Here is an 18,587-nt window from a genome sequence, read left to right on the forward strand (position 1 = left end):
ATACGATACCAATCTCCAGGAAGCCATCTCATGCAGGGTTGTCACATTCACCTTATGCAGAAGGTGTGCTCCCAAATTTACACCCCCTAATACCATCTTTGTATACCCTACCAGTTGACAAGTAAAGGAAGCTATGTACATCATCTGAAACTAAATATAACCACTCAGCTTTCTACCTTGTTCTTCTGGTATCACGGTGTATTCCTTATCTCTTTGTTCTGAACACATGCAGTTCAGGTACTAAGAAGCATGAAGGCATTGTACATGGCAGAACATTCATGTTTTTGTCCTTTTCCTTTGGGATATTCCAGTATTAGCCTGAGAGAGTAACTCCCTACTTCTTGCTATGTCTCAGTCCTGACAGCTGTCCTATCTACTTAAGCCAAAGCTTACTTCAGCTAATGCATGGTGTTTTGGAAAACTTGACATGAGTGGAAAGAATTGTGGGAGAGAATAATACATTCAGTTAATTTCTCAACCCTTATGTCAAGGTTCCTCCCCCACTCTGAACTTTAGGGTACAGATGTGAGGACCTGCAGAGACACTTCTAAGCTTAATTACTAGCTTAGATCTGGTAACACTGTCATCATCCAGAAATTTCAGTGTCTGAAACACTTCCTGTCCCCCCAAAACCTTCCCCTCCCTGGACAGCCTTGAGAGGCTTTTTCACCAAGTTCCTGGTGAACACCGATCCAACCCCTTGGATCTTAAAACAAGGAGAATTTAACCATCCCTCCCTCCTTTCCCCCACCAATTCCTGGTGAGTCCAGATCCAATCCCCTTGGATCTCAAAACAAGGAAAAATCAATCAGGTTCTTAAAAAGAAAGCTTTTAATTAAAGAAAGAAAGGTAAAAATCATCTCTGTAAAATCAGGATGGAAAATACTTTACAGGGTAATCAGATTCATATAGCCCAGAGGAACCTCCTCTAGCCTTAGGTTCAAAGTTACAGCAAACAGAGGTAAAATCCTCTCAGCAAAAAGGAACATTTACAAGTTGAGAAAACAAAAACAAGACTAACATGCCTTGCCTGGCTGTTATTTACAAGTCTGAAACATGAGAGACTGATTCAGAAAGATTTGGAGAGCCTGGATTGACGTCTGGTCCCTCTTAGTCCCAAGAGCGAACACCACCCAAAACAAAGAGCACAAACAAAAGATTTCCCCCCACCAAGATTTGAAAGTATCTTGTCCCCTTATTGGTCCTCTGGTCAGGTGTCAGCCAGGTTTACCGAGCTTCTTAACCCTTTACAGGTAAAAGAGGCATTAACCCTTAACTATCTGTTTATGACACCTTATATAACACTATACCTAGCATATGTATTGGCTAACAAGATTCTAGACATTAAGTGGCTGACAACCTGTCAATGGACCAGCTATACTATCAGCACTGTGGTCATAATTATTGTCAGTAATACAAGAGGGGGAAAAGACTTTTAAATGATTCCAGGGAAAACACTGGCTCTCTGTTCCTTGAAGACATCCAGAATGCTGCTGACAGAATCATCCCCCTTTTCCCATCTCATAAGTCAGGATGGGCAAACTTTTTGGCCTGAGGGCCACATTTGGGTGGGGAAATTGCATGCAGGGCCATGAAAGTAGGGCCAGGGTTGGGATGCAGAAGGTAGTGCAGAGTGTGGGAGCAGGCATGGTGTGCAGGAAGGGGCTCAGGGCAAGGGGTTGGTGTGCAGGAAGGGTGCGGGGTGCAGGAGGGGGCTCAGGACAGGGGGTGGGGTGCAAGAGGGGTGAGGAGTGTGGGAAGGGACTCAGGGCAGGGGGTTGGGGTGCAGAGTGCGGGAGGGGGCTCAGGGCAGGGGTGTAAGAGGGGTGTGGCGGGGGTTGGGGTGTGGGGTCCAGGAGAGGTTCAGGGTGCAGACTCTGGTCCGATGCCGCTTACCTAGAGTGACTCCGGGGTGGCAGCAGCATGCACTGGGGTCAGGGCAGGCTCCCTGCCTGCCCTGGCCCCGCACAGCTCCTGGAAGTGGCCAGCACCACATCCCTGTGGCCCCTGGAGGAGGGGTGGGCAGAGGGCTCCACACGCTGCCCTTGCCTGTGTGTACCTCCCCCAAAGCTCCCATTGGCCAGGAACAGGGAACTGTGGCCAATGGGAGCTTCGGAGTAGGTACCCACAGGCGACGGCAGCATGCGGTGCCCTCTGCCCGGCTCCCTCACCAGGGGCTGCAAGGACATGGTGCAAGCTGCTTCCACGAGTGGCATGGGGCCCATAGTGCCACAGGGGTGGGAGTCCCGCGGGCTGGACTCAAAGCCCTGACGGGCTGAATCCGGCCCGCAGGCCGTAGTTTACCCACCCCTGTCATAAATCAATGACAGTGAAAGACGCCAACAGCAGCAATTTCAGGTTCCAGGCATCAGCTCCACACAACAGTGAAATGGCCAATCACAGAACGAGCTGAGAACAAGCAAGCAGCACAGAAAGGCCAGCCTCATGTAAACCAGCACAACTGGACGTTACACCCTAACTACTGGGACTGCAATGGGGGCGTGAGAGGTCCTCCCCAGGATCTGCCTAAGCACCAAGATGAGACACCACTCATAATAGGTAGGGCAGATGTTCAGAGTATGATCAAGCGGGCTTTTCTGGGCTTCATAGTTTGGATACTCCATAAGCAGGGCCAGACTAAGGCATGTGACCCTGGTTCCTAGAGTTATGTGATTATCAGAATCCCAGCTGTCATTTAACAAAAAGGAAAGTTTCTAGTCCTCGTGGATGCAAAGAAAAGTATGAACACACACCCAACACAGCAATGATTGCCTGAGTCTGCCAACAGCCTTCATCCAAGGGACTCATTGGAATGTGAGGGGAAGGGCACCCTACTGCTGCTCCCAACACTGCCACTGGTCCACAAGGGGAAGGGAGGGCTCCTGGTCTCGCTAGGTAGCCAGGAAGGAAATGGAAACACCCCCAAACCCCCTAGGGCAGACGGCCCCCCATGCAGAACACTGGCTGCCAGCCTTGCAATATGGCAGGGGTGGGTAAACTACAGCCTGTGGGCCACATCTGGCCCACAGGACCGTCCTGCCCGGCTCCCAAGTTCCTAGCCCGGGAGGCTCGCCCCCAGCCCCTCCCCTGCTGTCCTCCCTCTCCCACAGCCTCAGCTCACTTGCTCCACCGCTGGCACAATGCTCTGGGCAGTGGGGCTGTGAGCACCTGGGGCCGCACAGCTGTAGAGCCCGGCCTGACCCAGTGCTCTGTGCTGCACAGTGGCAGCAGTGTGGCTGTAGTGCTGCTAGCCACCGCTACTCCAGGCAGCCTGGTAAGGTGGCAGGGAGCGGGGTTGGATAGAGGGCAGAGGAGTTTGGGGGGGGGTGAGCAAGGGTGGATAGGAGTCAGGAGGGAACAGGGGGTTGAATGGGGACAGGGCCCTAGGGGGCAGTCAGGAATGAGAAGAGGGGTTGCATGGGGTGGCAGGGGTCCTTGGCCTGTTAGGGAACGGGGGGGGGGTGTTGGATGGAGCAGGAGTCCCAGGGGGGCAGATAGGAGGTGGGGGTCAGGCCATGACCCCTCTCCAACTGGCTTGTCAAACAATTTACAAAACCTGATGCAGCCCTCAGGCCAAAAAGTTTGCCCGCCCCTGCACTGTGGGATAAGAGAGGTGGCTCTGACTGAAGCAATACCCATCTGTGGCTAGAAAAAAGAACCACCTCCTACAGCAGACTGTGGAGCTCTTGGTAATATGCTCATCCCTCTCCTTCAGGCTGCGATCAGCAAGGAGATAGATATCATTGTTAATACCACGGCTAAAGACAATCTGCAGAGATGCACAGGGCAGTTCCCTCTCAAAGCTATCATTCCAGGCTCTGCAGACTTGTGCAAATATTGCACCATCAGTTAGGATGGGGTCATTCCTCTCCCCATCAGGCCTCTTGGTCCTGGCTCTCTGCAGATGGGGTCAGTCCCCTCCTCTGATGCTATAAGTCTGTACAGATTCAAGCAGTGTCACTGCATTGGTCATTCTGGGGTCAGTCCACTCTCTTGGGGCCATTGGTACAGGCTCTCTGCAGACTCAGGCAGGGTCGCTGTGTTGGTCACCCTGGAGTCAGGCCACTCTCTTGGGGCTACTGGTGCAGGCTCTCTGCAGACAAAAGCAGCATTGCTATGTCAGTCACTAGGGGGTCAGTCCCACTTATTTGGGGTATCACTGCATGCTCTCCGCAGACTCACAGTATCGGTCACTCTGGGCTAACTCCCCTTTACTGGGGCAGCCTGCGAAGGCTCTCTGCAGACTCAGGCAGCATGGCTCTGTTGGTCACTTTTGCAGACTCAAGCAGAGCTGTTATACCAGCCACTCTAGGGTCAGCCTCCCTGGTGCTACAGGGCAAGGCCGCCGGCAGGCTTAGGCAGCGCCGCTGTATAGGGTCCTGAGGGGTCAGTAGTCTATGGGGGCTATTGGTGCAGGCTCTTAGCAAGCTCAGGCAGCGTTGCTGCATCATCACTGTGGGGCCAGCCCCAGGGCTATGGGCCCAGGCTCTCTGCAGGGCCGCTGAGAACGAGCGGTTCCCACCTCGCCCCCCTATGACAACCCCGCGTAGGCTGCAGCCCGGCCGCTCTCGCCAGCCCGCACTCCCCGAGCAACGCTCGGAACGGCCGGTCTCGCGACACGCGCCCTGACCCCGCCGCTCGCGCCCCTCTGAGCGCCACGTGCCGCGCTCACATCCGAAGCCCCATGGACTCCTGGGACATGTAGTTTTTTGGCGGGTGGCGCGGCCCAGGCTCCGTCCGCGAGCCGAGGGAAGCGGCCGGGACCGCGCCTCGCCAGCAGCGCGCGGGGCCGGGGGAAGCACAGAGCCCGCGCCACTGACGCGCCCCTTCGGCAGCCCCCCCCTGCGCCGGAAGTGCCGGCGCCCTGGGCGGGGCCTCGGGGGCGTCCCCGGCGCGTGTTCCGGTCGTGGAGTTTCCTGGTTGGTGCTTCCTGGTGCAGGAGCCGGCAGCGAGTGTGTGAGTGAGCGGGGCGGCCGGCGGGCAGGCACCCAGCGTGGCGGGCCGGGCCGGGCCTCGCCGCCTCCCCCTCTTCAGAGCCTCTTCCCCGAGAATGCCCCCTGCCCGAGCCTCCCCCCCTCAGACCCCTCCCCCGTATGTCCCCCCCGAGCCTCCCTCTCAGAGCCCTCCCCCCTGAATGCCCCCTGCCCGAGCCTCCCCCCCTCAGACCCCTCCCCCGTATGTCCCCCCCGAGCCTCCCCCTCAGAGCCCTTCCCCCCGTATGTCCCCCCGAGCCTCCCCCCTCAGACCCCTCCCCCCTGAATGCCCCCTGCCCGAGCCTCCCCCTCAGAGCCCCTCCCCCCTGAATGCCCCCTGCCCGAGCCTCCCCCCCTCAGACCCCTCCCCCGTATGTCCCCCCGAGCCTCCCCCTCAGAGCCACTCCCCCGTATGTCCCCCCCGAGCCTCCCCCCTCAGACCCCTCCCCCCTGAATGCCCCCTGCCCGAGCCTCCCCCCCTCAGACCCCTCCCCCGTATGTCCCCCCCCGAGCCTCCCCCTCAGAGCCCCTCCCCCGTATGTCCCCCCCCAGCCTCCCCCCTCAGACCCCTCCCCCCTGAATGCCCCCTGCCCGAGCCTCCCCCCTCAGACCCCTCCCCCGTATGTCCCCCCCGAGCCTCCCCCCTCAGACTCCTCCCCCGTATGTCCCCCCCGAGCCTCCCCCCTCAGAGCTCCTCCCCCGTATGTCCCCCAAGCCTCCCCCCTCAGACCCCTCCCCCCTGAATGACCCCTGCCCGAGCCTCCCCCCCTCAGAGCCCCTCCCCCGTATGTCCCCCCCGAGCCTCCCCCCTCAGAGCCCCTCCCCCCGTATGTCCCCCCCGAGCTTCCCCCCTCAGAGCCCTCCCCCCTGCCCGAGCCTCCCCCCTCAGAGCCCCTCCCCCGAATGCCCCCTGCTGGAGCCTCCCCCTCCTCAGAGCCCCTCCCCCCTGAATGCCCCCTGCCCGAGCCTCCCCCCTCAGAGACCCTCCCCCCTGAATGCTACCTGCCTGAGCCGCCTCCTCCTCAGAGCCCCTCCCCCAAATGTCCCCTGCCCGAGCCTCCCCCCTCCTTAGAGCCCCTCCCCCTGAATGCCCCCTGCTCGAGCCGCCCCCCTCAGAGCCCCCTGAATGCCCTCTGCCTGAGCCTTCCCCTCCTCAGAGCCCCTCCCCCGAATGTCCTCCTCCTCAGATCCCCTCCCCCCTGAATGCCCCCTGCCCGGCCTCCCCCCTCAGAGCCCCTCCTCCCTGAATGCCACCTGCCCGAGCCGCTCCCCTTCTCCGTGCCCTCTGCCCGGACAGAGCCCATCCTCCCTTGCATGCCCCCAGTCCCTTCTCTTCCATAGCCCCTACCTGTCCAGAGCCTCCCCCTCCTCAGAGCCCCTCCCCCAAATGCCCCCTGCCCGAGCCTCCCCCCTCCTCAGAGCCTCTCCCTCCTGAATGCCGCCTGCCCGAGCTTCTCCCCTCAACTCCCTTTTCTGTGCCCCCTCACCCCACCCCCTTCTCTTCCATACCCCCTACTTGTCCAGAGCCACCTTTGCCCCCTCCCCAGCCAGAGCCCCCATTCTCTCCAGCCCCTTGTCTTCCATACCTCCTCCTTTTCCAGAGCCACCTCTGCCCTCTACCTGCGTTCCCTGCCCAGCCAGTGTCTGCCCCCATGTCGCCTGCCCACCTCTGCATTCCATGCCCCCTGTTTCCAGAGGCCCTTGCCACTCTCCCACAGCATGCTCTGGTCCTTTCCCAGAGCCTCCTGCCTGCCCCCAAGCTCCATCGTCCTAAAGCTCCCTGTCTCCAGCGCCTCTTCACCCCCTTATACCTCGTGTTCCCCAGAGTCCAAATGCCCCTTTCCTCAGACTCCCGTCCCCAGAGCTGCTTCATAGGGAGGCCCTGTCTCAGATCCTGGAGAACATCACTTCCACTACATGTCCTCTGCATCAGTGCCCCCCACCCCATCTTCATCATGTCCTGCCCAGAGTCACTTCCCCACTGCCTACCCCTTTCCTTGTCTCCCTTCTGCAGCCCGAAACTGCCCACATATGACATGGTTTCCATATGATGCTGGCTCCCAAATGTTGATCCTTTTACATCTAACTAGTATAAATCAGTGTATTGCAGCTGGCCTTGATACTGGGGTCCCAGCATGCAGTACTCCCTCTTGATCCAAGTAGTGTCTACTTAGATCAAGATGGTATATCTCATGTTGGCACCTGTTGTCTTTATTTAAGCTGAGGTGGGCCAGGCTCTGCTGTCTTGTGCCATAAAAGCTTTTAGTAGTGCTAAATGCCTTAAATTTTAGAGCTGCTTGGTATTAAAAAAAAAAAAAAAAAAAAAGTGCTTGTCTTCCGTGTTATTGTATAAATGTCTAGTTCTTCAATTGCTATATGAGTGCCAAACCTGTACGTCCCTAGACAGTTCAGGAAAAGAGTGAGTAGTGGGTCCCTGGCAGTTTCATCCTTAGAACTTTGTATTTTATGGGAAAGGTCAGAAGGAGGCACTTGGAGAGGGAGAAGAGATTAATATAATTTCAATAAAATTACATTTGTGTGTTCTGTAAATGGGTACCACATATATTCTGCATAGACAGTTGGATTATCACCTTTCCTCTCCTTACCCATTCACTGTCCTAGAAACCTCCATTTTTATGATCTTCTACACTGACATAATGTTGGGTTATTTATAAGTTCATCATATGGATTGTTGGCAGAGAGGTGTGCTTAGGTCTTCAGGTAAAATTCATACTTGATGTAAAGGGACAATTCAGCTGATTTAAATGGAGTTGCACCCATTCTGTGATCATGGTGGGAAAAAGTGTTTAGATAACATCCGTAAGAGATCACTGTAAAGAATACCTGAAGTTTTTAATTCTTTTATAAGAACAAGAATGCCCATACTCGGTCAGATTAGTGGTCCATGTGATTGTACATTGTATGAAGGAAATACACCTCTACCCCTATATAACGCTGTCTTCGGGAGCCAAAAAATCTTACTGTGTGAAACCATGTTATATTGAACTTGCTTTGATCCATCAGAGTGTGTAGGCCCCCTCCCCCCCAGCACTGCTTTACTGCATTATATCCAAATTTGTGTTATATCAGGTCATGTTATATCGGGTGTACTTCCTTTTGTTTGTTTTAAACCTGTTACCTATTAATTTAATTGGTGACCCCTGGTTCTTTTGTTATGTAAAGAGGTAGATAACACTCCCATATTCTCTTTCTCCACACCAGTCATGATTTTATAGACCTCTATCATATCCCCCCTTAGTTGTGTGTTTTCCAAGCTCAACAGTCTTGGTCTTTTGATCTCCTCATATGGAAGGTCTTTCATCCCCTTAATCATTTTTGTTGCCCTTCTCTGTACTTTTTCTGTTTCTAATATCTTTTTTGAGATGGGGCAACCAGAACCACATGCATTATTCAAGGTGTGGGTTTACCATTGATTTATATGGTGGCATTATGCTATTTGCTGTCTTCTTATCTATTCCTTTTTAAATGGTTTCTAACACTTACCTTTTTTGACTACCTCTGCACATTGAGTGGATATTTTCAGAGAACTAGCCGCAAGGACTCCAAGATCTCTTTCTTGACTGGTAACAGTTTATTTAGAAACCCTCATTCTGTATGTATAATTGGGATTATGTTTTCCAATGTGTATTAGCTTGTATTTACCAATCCTGCGTTTTATCTGCCATTTTGTTACCCCGTAACCCAGTTTTTTGAGATTCCTTTGTAACTCTACGCCGTCTGTTTTGGTCTTAACTACCTTGAGTACTATTGTATCATCTGCAAACTATGCCACCTTTTTTGCCCTCTCTTTCAGATCATTTATGAATATGTTGAACAGCATACATCTCAGTACAGATCCTTGAAGGACCATGCTATTTACTTCTTTCCATTGTGAAAACTGACCATTTTTTCATATTTATTTCTTGTCTTTTAACCAGTTACTGATCCATGAGAGGACCTTCCCCCGTATCCCATGACTTTGCTTAAAAGCCTTTGGTGTGAGACCTTGTCAAATGCATTGTGCAAGTCCAAATACACTCTGTCCACTGGATCATCCTTGTCCACACGATTGTTGACCTCCTCAAAGAATTCTAATAGATTGGTGAGGCATGCGTTCCCTTTACAAAAGCCTTTTTGACTCTTCCCCAACATATTGTGCTCATCTTTGTGTCTGATGATTCTGTTTAAGACACCATTTCTGTCTCAGACTCAATTTTTTCTTGTTTAAAGCAGTTTTCACTCTACTTGAAAACTATTTGTCTCCATTTGAACAAACTACAAACATGCTAGTAAACTAACATTTGAAGAAAGAGTGCTTAGTCTCTCCTGTTGCTTCTTATTTGTTTGGATAGACTGCTGTTTAGCAATGCAGGCTAGCCTCCCTTTGCCTCTGACATAATCATAATGGCAGGGCTACTTTATCCATTAGTGTCAACCTCATGGTGCCCTCCATCTACTTCTATACTACTTGAAACTGGGATGAAAGACACTTAGATACAGCCTGTGTCAGCTCTGGTGCAGGATGGATTAAAATGATTTCAATTTAAATAAAATGTGTTTCAGTTTAAATAGATTTGTTTAAAGATTAATTTAAATTTACAGCCATCTATCTGAAGTTCTGTTAGAATAATTTAAAACATTAAAAACACCAGTTCAGTAAGTTAAATAGACATTATGCATTGCACATCTTCAGTTGCCATAGTGGTATTATTCATGATACGTGAACTGTGTAGTGCTTTAGCCTATTTAATTAAATATAGATAAAATGGAATAGAGATTTTCTAGTCTGGACTCTTAAGTGTTACAGGTATTATCCAAATCTCAAATGATTTAAATCTGAACAAGCTGGTGGGGATTGAATAGGTTTTGGCAGTTCTCTGAAACCATTGTTTTTTCTAGAACAGAATATCTTCATTTGCTGCTTTGTTTTGTTTTGTTTTTTATACTTGGGAAAAGGACTAGCTATTCTCCTTTCTCTTGTACTTACTCCATTAAACAATGCAACACATCTTTGTTTTGTACAACTTCTTTAATACAGCCTTTGTCCTAAAACAGTTTAGAGTTAAGTAACACCATTACAGAGATTACATAAAAGTACAGGAAGAGAAGAATGAAGATGTATAGGTAGAGCCTGAAATATTTACCAGAGACCCCTGCCATTGCAGGGCCTTCTGACGGCAGTAGAGTTCTGTTGCTCTTTCCTTCCTCAGTATCCTGGCTTCTGCTGGGGCCTTATCCCTTCTCATTCTCTGTTTTTTCTATAGTCTCTTTCCCATCCTGGATTAGCTCAAATGCCTTTAATGCTAATATTCTTAGCAGCAACCAGCAGGGAAGTATCATGTCAATTTTGCTCTTCAGTTTTATTGCTGTCCATCTGGTATTAAGTAGCATCAGAGAAACTGACTAGATTTGTCAATTCTGTTGGTTGCTGCGGTTGTGAAGATTCGCGCTGTAGCAGGTGCACTGGAGGTGACTACAGACTCAGGGAACAAACACGCCAGAGGTCCACATTTGAAAGGCTGTCTTTGCAACTACAAGGGGATAGAGTGTTAAAAAAGATGTTTTCAATTTACATTTGAAATAAGATGGAGAGTTATTTAAACAGAAGTTGTCTTCCAGATGGCAAGCGAAATAGAGGAAAAGGCTATTGTGCCATCTGTGTGCTATATGTTGGGAGTAGCAGGAAGACAGTACTAGATTAGCCGAGGAATTATGGGGAGAGTGGTTGATGTAATAGAGACACAGAGTATGTGAAGTTGGTTCGAGCAACTCCATGAAGACTATTTAATATAAGGGGTACTGTTCTTCCCAAGGCAGGGTAGTGTTGATGGTGGTGGCGGCAGCAAGGGATAGCATTAGATGCCAGACCACTCAGTTGGCTGTTGTGCACAACACTCTCTAGCATGCATAAATGCTACTTTCTGAATGTTCCAAACAGTACCTTCTCAACTGTGGTCAATGAAGGAGCTTCGTGCAAGAGAATGTGTTTTACTAGCCATTATTCCAGAGCTTCATTTGGTACGACTGTTGGGTGTTCTTTCTCCATCCTGTAAAAAGCAACAAAGTGTCCCGTGGCACCTTATAGACTAACACGTTTTGGAGCATAAGCTTTCGTGGGTGAATACCCACTTCGTCAGATGCATGTCATCTGTTAGTCTATAAGGTGCCACAGGACTCTTTGTCACTTTTTGCAGATCCAGACTAACATGGCTACCCCTCTGATACTTTCTCCATCCTGTAACTCTGCCTTCTAGTCGGTAACTACACCTTGCTCTTTTCTGCTCACCCTCTCATCCTCTACAATGTTTGTCATTTTTCAATCACATGATGCTATTTTTAAAAAAATCTCTCTTAAGAAACTTATTTGTTAAATGGCGATGTATAAAACTGCTGTCAAATGCACAATGTAAATAAGTTGAAAAAAATACAATGTTTTTTTCTCTAATCTCTTTATTTTAGAATTCTAGGCTGTTGCTTGTAACAACAGTGGTTTAAAAAATTTCAGACAAGCGTGACTTTTTTTTTTAAACTTGGCTATGTTCCTTTAATTGGGTTGTTCTCATTTAGTGTCCGAGAGACACTGCCCGCCATTTTGCAACTATTATCGTTCTTTGCCTGTGACACAAAACAGTTTAGTCTTCTGAGGACTAAAATGCCTTAATTTAACTGAAGTGGTTGGGCTCAACATAGGGATATTTGCGTGAAACTCAGTAGCCTGTGATAGATCGGCCTAGATGATCTAATGGCACCTTCTGGTCTGAACTCTAGGACATATTGAGGGAAGCCTTGCACCAAAAGTTGTACCGTGGCTCAGTTAGCAACCACATTTGGCCAAATCCCTGCACCTTTTGTATGTTAGAACCAGGACCTTGACATGGATCTTGAGGCAACGTGGCGTGTGAATCACCAGTGTGATGTGCTCTTATTGGTCTGTATTACCTAGGGAAATGGTGGACCAGCTGAAGCTTCTGCTTGGCTTTCACACTGAAACACAAGAGAGTGCTTTGTGGTAGTCCAGCGTAAAGGTGACGACCATCAGTCCGTATGGGTAGGCCCACATATGAAAGGAAATACTCAATTTAGCTGAAGATCGAAAAAAGCATTTCTGGCTATTTGAATGTCGATAGGAGTTCGGTAAGATTCCAGGCCTTCCCCATCACAGTCTGAGTGCAGATGTCCTCAACAGAGGATGAAGGGAAAGCTCTGTCAATTTCTGTCGAGGGCTTTCTCTTTTCCTACCAATATAATTTCAGTTTTCCTTGGCTAGAGATTGACCTGCCACTTTTCATCCAAGTATTTTTTCTCACTCCAGCACTAGAAAGTAAGAGTAAAGTTATTGCCCATGTTTGATGAGAATGAGATGGAGAGCTGGATGCCATCCAGCTTATTGGTGATAAACCCTGTAGTATCTCATCTCCCCAGTGATCTGACATATATGCTGAAGAAGAGAGGAGACACGATTGATCTCTGTAAGGCTCTCTAGTTCAAGAGCCTTGGACAGAAGGAGGAGCAGTTAGTTATCCATCTTGATCCTCTGGAGTCTATCTGACAGGAGAGAATGAATAGACGTTAATGGGGATGGGCCAAATTGCACTAATGTTGTCTAGATGAGTTAGCAGCACCTCATGGTCAAGTGTCAAAGAGTGCTAATAGATCTAACATTGGATGCTTATGTTTTTGGTCATGGCTCACTTAACCAACTTTTCAAATAACTTTGTCTAGAATGTGAGGGTTAAAGACACAACAATAATAGGCAAGATTCTTTGAGCTGAGTGATGGCTTCTTGAACACCAGCCAAAGTATTGCTTTTTAACCCTGATGGTGGGCTCACCTTGTTGAAGGAAGTATTCTATACTTGCTTTCAAAAATCACAGATTATTAGTCTAAGGTGGCATAGGGTTGCTTGATTGGGCAAAAACTCTGTCTACGAAGATAGTGTGTTCCTCATCCTCTACTCTGATTCTCTCTGTTTGGACCTGGAGAGCTTATATTGAGTGATTCACTGCCAATCCCTGTGCCTCCAAAAGTAATATAAGGGCTCTTCAAGGTAAATGCTAGTTGAGTCAGAGATTGTCTGAAATCAGTGCTTGTACTTTAGCTGTTACAGTTCAGCTAGTCAAGATTTTACAGATGCTATGGCAGAAGTTTTTTTGTTTTTTTTTAACATTTCTCTCAGTTGAAGCATAGAATTGCATAAATTTGTTTGGTTCTTGGATATATTTTGTGTCACTGTGTTCTAATCTCATTCTCTCATGCTTTATCTAACATACGTCATCAGTGAACCAAGACAATGGGAGGAAGGTGTGTCTAATGGCCAGTGTACCAAGAGTAGTGGTCAACAGATGACTGTAGGGCCTTGCCAGACTATCATTGCACTGGTCATGTAGCTAAATAGGGCTCTCTGTCATGGTGTTCTTTCTGGAAACTCAGTGGGCTGATGAGTCTCCTCTAGTGGACTGACCAATTCAGAGGGATCCTAGACAGAACGTTGTAGTTGTCATGGTGGAGAAGAGTTTTTATGCTAGATAGAAGTGTCATCTGTATGAGTATTAAAGTCTCCCAAATTTATAAATATTGGAGACTCCAGTACCAGGCCAGAAAGAAGCTCAATTAGCTATGTTAAGAAATGGTCAGAAGTTTTTTGATGGAACTAAATTTTTTCTTAAAACTGAAATTTTGTTGGCAAGGGCAGGTTTTGACAAACTTTATAAACCCCCCAAAAGTTTTTTTTTTTTTAATTTGTCAAAATGCCCCATCTTGTTTTTCAGTTTTTTTGGTTCAAAATGACTTGTCATTTTGAAATTTAACTTAATTTATTATTTTAAAAAAAAGTTTTTAAAAAGGTCAAAACTAAACCAAAATATTTTGAAATTATCAAAACAAAATGTTTTGCTTCACTGGAGCCATTAAGTTTTTCACTTTGTGAAATATTTTGAGATTTTGCCTTTTGTCTCTATTCAGAGTAGGGTACCATAATAGCAATAGTAAATATAAATTTGAATTTTTGATTTAGGATGGATATATATCCTTTGTGGACTTTAACATGCCAAACTACTACCTTCCACAGCCAAAAAACTCAGGATATATCTATACATTGATTAAACACCTGCAGCCTGCCCAGGTCAACTAACTCGGGCTTGTGGAGGCTGTATAATTGCAGTGTAGACATTCATGCTCAAACTGGAACCCAGGCTCTGGGACTCCATGACAGGGGAGGGTCTGTCTTGGAGCCCGGGCTCCATCCAGAACCTGAATGTCTGTATGGCCGTTTTATAGCCTCATAGCCCCAACCCCTTGAGCCCAAGTCAGCTGACCTAGGCTGGCTGAGGGTGTTTAATTGCTGTGTAGACATACCCTCAGAGTCCAGTCTTGTATTTTTTACATGTTCAGAAAAGTCCATTGACTTGAGTAGTTTTATTGTGTCCAGAAATGCAAGATCAGTCTTTAAAGAGGAAAGGAAAATACTTTTTCCTGTATATAATGTGAACCATTTTAAAAGTTATGTTTCCAAAACAAATATTAGTTTTTGTACAAATGGACAAGCTGTTAAATTTGAACGGCAATTCTTCATTGAAAAATGACACTAAAAATTCTTACGCAGTAGACTTGATCTCTCTGTATGTCCGGAGTGGCATTTTACTTTACTATATTTTTGCACTTTTTACCAATATTAGCACTACTGGAGCCAGCTATGGGAGAATAAACTGGATTCTCTTCATATTATCAGAAGAACTATAATCTATGTTCCAGTTGCAGAATTTTTATTGTTCATGATGCATGAATCAGAAATAATGTATCTTGTTTGCCAGACACCAGAGGAATGTTATAAACCTGAAATCTCAGGTTCTGTTCCTGGCTCTGGGTGGGAGTGAGTAGTGGTTACAAATTTGGCACATTTATTCTAAAATGCAGTGTTCCTGAGTGGAAAAGATATGAGACTTAGGTTCTATTCCCAGCTCTGTTGTAAGTGGTCTTAGTATCTCTTTTGTAAAATGGGTGAATGGTATCTGCCTGCCTCTTGACGTGCAAATATGAGGCATTGCTCAGTAATAAAGACTGTGAAGTACTCAGAATTAATCCTCAGAGGGGTAGCCGTGTTAGTCTGGATCTGTAAAAGCAGCAAAGAGTCCTATGGCACCTTATAGACTAACAGACGTATTGGAGCATGAGCTTTCGTGAGTGAATACCCACTACATGCATCCAACGAAGTGAGTATTCACCCATGAAAGCTCATGCTCCAATACATCTGTTAGTCTATAAGGTGCCACAGGACTCTTTGCTGCTTTTACAGAATTAATACTGGTACAGTAATTGAAAGAACTAAAGCTAAAATGCAGGATCTTTTCTTGGCTTCCAACTGAGTCCTGAGCTCTGGTTTTGTCTCTACCATGTAGGAGGGTTACTGGGGACTAGGATAATGTTAAATGCAATTGTCATGACTGAGTCAAAACAGCTGAGGTTAAAATGAAAATCATAGTGCAAACTTAACTATAGCATTTGCTATTGTGAATGTTATAATTAATGTTTCCAGTATCATAAATCTGCTTGGTGTGATGTCATTTTCTGTGTTCATAGCTCCATGATTGTCCACGGAAACACCTACTGAGTTTCTGAGGATATTATGTAGTTAACTACTGTTTGCATTAAAGAGTGATATGAATGATGTTTTAAGTATATAAAAGGCTTCTGCTATTACAGATGAAAAAAGTATTACATTTTCATAGAGTTTCTGGACCCGTTTACTTGGCATTACTGATAAGGTGTTTTGTTTTTTTCCTAGATACGGGTCTGCTTTCTTTCCAGAATGTTCGTGGGGCATGGAGACATAGAAACATATGATGATGACCTTTATCGTGAAGAGTCATCCAGCGAACTAAGTGTTGACAGTGAGGTAGAATTTCATCTCTACAGCCAGGTCCATTATGCACAGAGTCTTGGAGGAGTCAATGGGCAGGAAGAGAGTGAGGAGATAGTGGACTCTGTAGAGAAGCAAGGTCAGAGTTCAGTTCTGATCAATAAATTGGACCAGAGCAAGAACCTTATATTCTCGGACAATGATGTTGTTCAGATTTCAGATGGCCCTGAGGTCATAATCTTATCTGACACACCTGATGAAGACAGTGTTTACAAAAGCAAAGTGAAGAACACAGCAACCTCCCTAACACCAGCTAAACAATTATGTCAACCAGGATGCTCCACACGGAACCCTGCTAGAGCTTCTGCACCCACTACCTTGGATTCTGATGCAAAAAAGTCAAGTAAAGAGAAAAGGGCTAGTGAGAAGTCTAAACCAACTTCTGCTGGTAGAGTACGCATGATCCAAGAAATTCTGGTAATAGAGGATAGCTCAAATGATGAGGAAGAAGAGGAGAGCACAATCTCTGAAAGTGATAATGTGGAGAGCTGGATGCTATTGGGATGTGATACAGATGTCAGAGATGAAAATATCATTTTGAACCTTGAAGGCTGTGGAACTGCTGTCAGTGAAGGTCAGTACTTTTGTATAGATAACACTGAATAGAGTAAAGGAGCTGATGGAAAGATCTGGTTACCATGATATTGATGTCAATATTATAAAGGAAAAATAAAGGGAAAGAAGTAGATGCAGTGCAAGGTGGCAAGAAGGAGGGAATTGTAAAGTGGATGGCAGACATAAAATATGATGTAGCAGATAATCGTTAATACTATTGTGTATTATTTGAGAAGTGCCAGACGTGCATAGTGCTTTGCAGAGAAGCAAATGACAGTCTCTCTACTCCAAAGAACTGACAAAGAGAGAGGAGGGAATTCAGAAGGATTTGAATTGGTTAAATAAAACTATTACTGAGAAATAGACAGGGGAGAAAAGATAAACCAATATTTGGGATGCACGAATAGAAATAAGAAAGGTATATAACGGATAATTATTGTGATCAAAGCAAATAAGTAAGTAGTGAAAATATAGCAATGTCAAGAGAAATTTGAGAATAAACAAAACTGAAGGGAGAAATCACAAAATTAAGACTACTGAAAAATACAGTAGGAGAAGGGTATAATCCCTATGGTCAGCGTAAATAATTCAATTATACTGAGACTGCTGTTTTCTAAAATTTACTATCAACAATATACAAATCCTGCATGAGATAGTACATGTTAATTCCTAAACAGCAGGATTATTATCATCTAGTTTTTTGGTATATTTTAAAATATGTTTCCAAGTTACTGTAGAGGAAAGTCAGTGAAGATGACATAATTCAAAGAATTGATTGTAGAGACCTGTTTTTAGCAAGTCTTTTCCATGGTAAAGTTATCACATTGGCCGCACGTTGTGATGATTATTTTATTGCTAGGATAATATGTATTCTGGAACCAATGACTGAAAAATCTACTTGACTGTCATTTTCTGTTTCCCTATGCATGCTAGTCTCTCGCTGCACTGAGATAATTTCCAGAAACAGTGTCCCCCTGTCAGTCACTTGAGAGGGAGCATTGCTGTCAGATATTGATTCAGTGCAGTAAGGCCTGTCAAGTCACCTGTAGCAGTTAGGGCCTTCACTCAGCTTTGACTCACAAATGTATGGGTAGCACTTTCTCAGCCCTATATTGCTTTAGTTTTCTTTTGGTGCCCACAAATGACGCACTATGTAGTTATGCGTGTTGAGGGAGACATTCTTCATTGCTAATATGTGAACTGATATCAGCAAGCATGAGATTGTTTCAGAATTATTGTTCAGATGGTTAGCACTATTTCCCATGTATTCATAATGAGGGAGGAAGCCAGAAATATGTCTTCTTTCCCTTCTTTAAATTGTCCTTTGCCTCTAAGAATTCTGTAACATCCCACCTACAGAATGTGTTTTAATCTGGTTTGTTTTTCTGTAGTTACTTGCTAAATAGATTATAACATGCCCTTTACCGCAGTGTGTTGCTTTGAGACCATTGTGCGGCTGCCCATTGTCTAGAAATTTCACAAAAAAATTGCTGTGCACATTGTTCTCAAATCAGTGGCAAGTATAGTGGTACAGAACACAAGTGCCACATCACATTTTCAGATTGTCACGTTCTCTATCAGATATGTTTTCTCCCTGTAAATCTCTTTTTAACATAATTTAAAAGTATAATAGTTAAGTTTTAAAACCCAATTTTACTACATTTTATTTGATTGTTTTCTTTTTATATTTCACATTTTCTTTCCTTTCTTCAAACCACAACTAACTGTGTCATGGCAGTATAAAGTATATATGTTTCTTTAACAGAATGCTTTGTGCCTTTTAGGCAGCAAATGTACCAGGATATTTGGTAATACAGTTTGTGCATAGCAAAATGATACTTGGCTAGTGGTAACTTGTGTACATGTCACTTTTGTTTGATCATCTTATATTGTTCAGTGATTAACCATATTGGACAGGCAAGGTGATCAATTTATTTTTTGACTCTACACATCCTTTGTAGGCTTACCTGTAGGAATTGCCTATGGTGGTTCTAAAAATTATCCTCCAGCAGAATATAGAGAAATGTGTAAAGAATACATAAGCTTTTTATATTACATGAAAAAAGTACATTATGCATTTTTTGGAGATATTTTGTAAACAATTTATCAAAATAGTGATTTTACTGGATGTAATACCAATGTGA

General features: G+C 46.1%; 1 protein-coding gene across 2 annotated transcripts in view; it reads left to right on the forward strand.

Annotated features, from left to right (window-relative positions):
• The first annotated feature begins 4,854 nt into the window (after positions 1-4,854).
• Positions 4,855-18,587, forward strand: part of ZCCHC7 (zinc finger CCHC-type containing 7) — a 158,986-nt gene continuing 145,253 nt past the window's right edge. The window contains exons 1-2 of one of the 2 annotated variants that reach the window (XM_030567423.1): positions 4,855-4,956; positions 15,754-16,462. In XM_030567423.1, the coding sequence (XP_030423283.1) occupies positions 15,778-16,462 (685 nt within the window). In that variant the 5' untranslated portion in view covers positions 4,855-4,956; positions 15,754-15,777. The remainder of the gene's footprint in view (positions 4,957-15,753; positions 16,463-18,587) is intronic. The other variant, XM_030567422.1, reaches the window with a different exon arrangement.

This window comes from Gopherus evgoodei, chromosome 6 (genome assembly GCF_007399415.2).
Source record: "Gopherus evgoodei ecotype Sinaloan lineage chromosome 6, rGopEvg1_v1.p, whole genome shotgun sequence".
Taxonomy (NCBI): domain Eukaryota; kingdom Metazoa; phylum Chordata; order Testudines; family Testudinidae; genus Gopherus; species Gopherus evgoodei.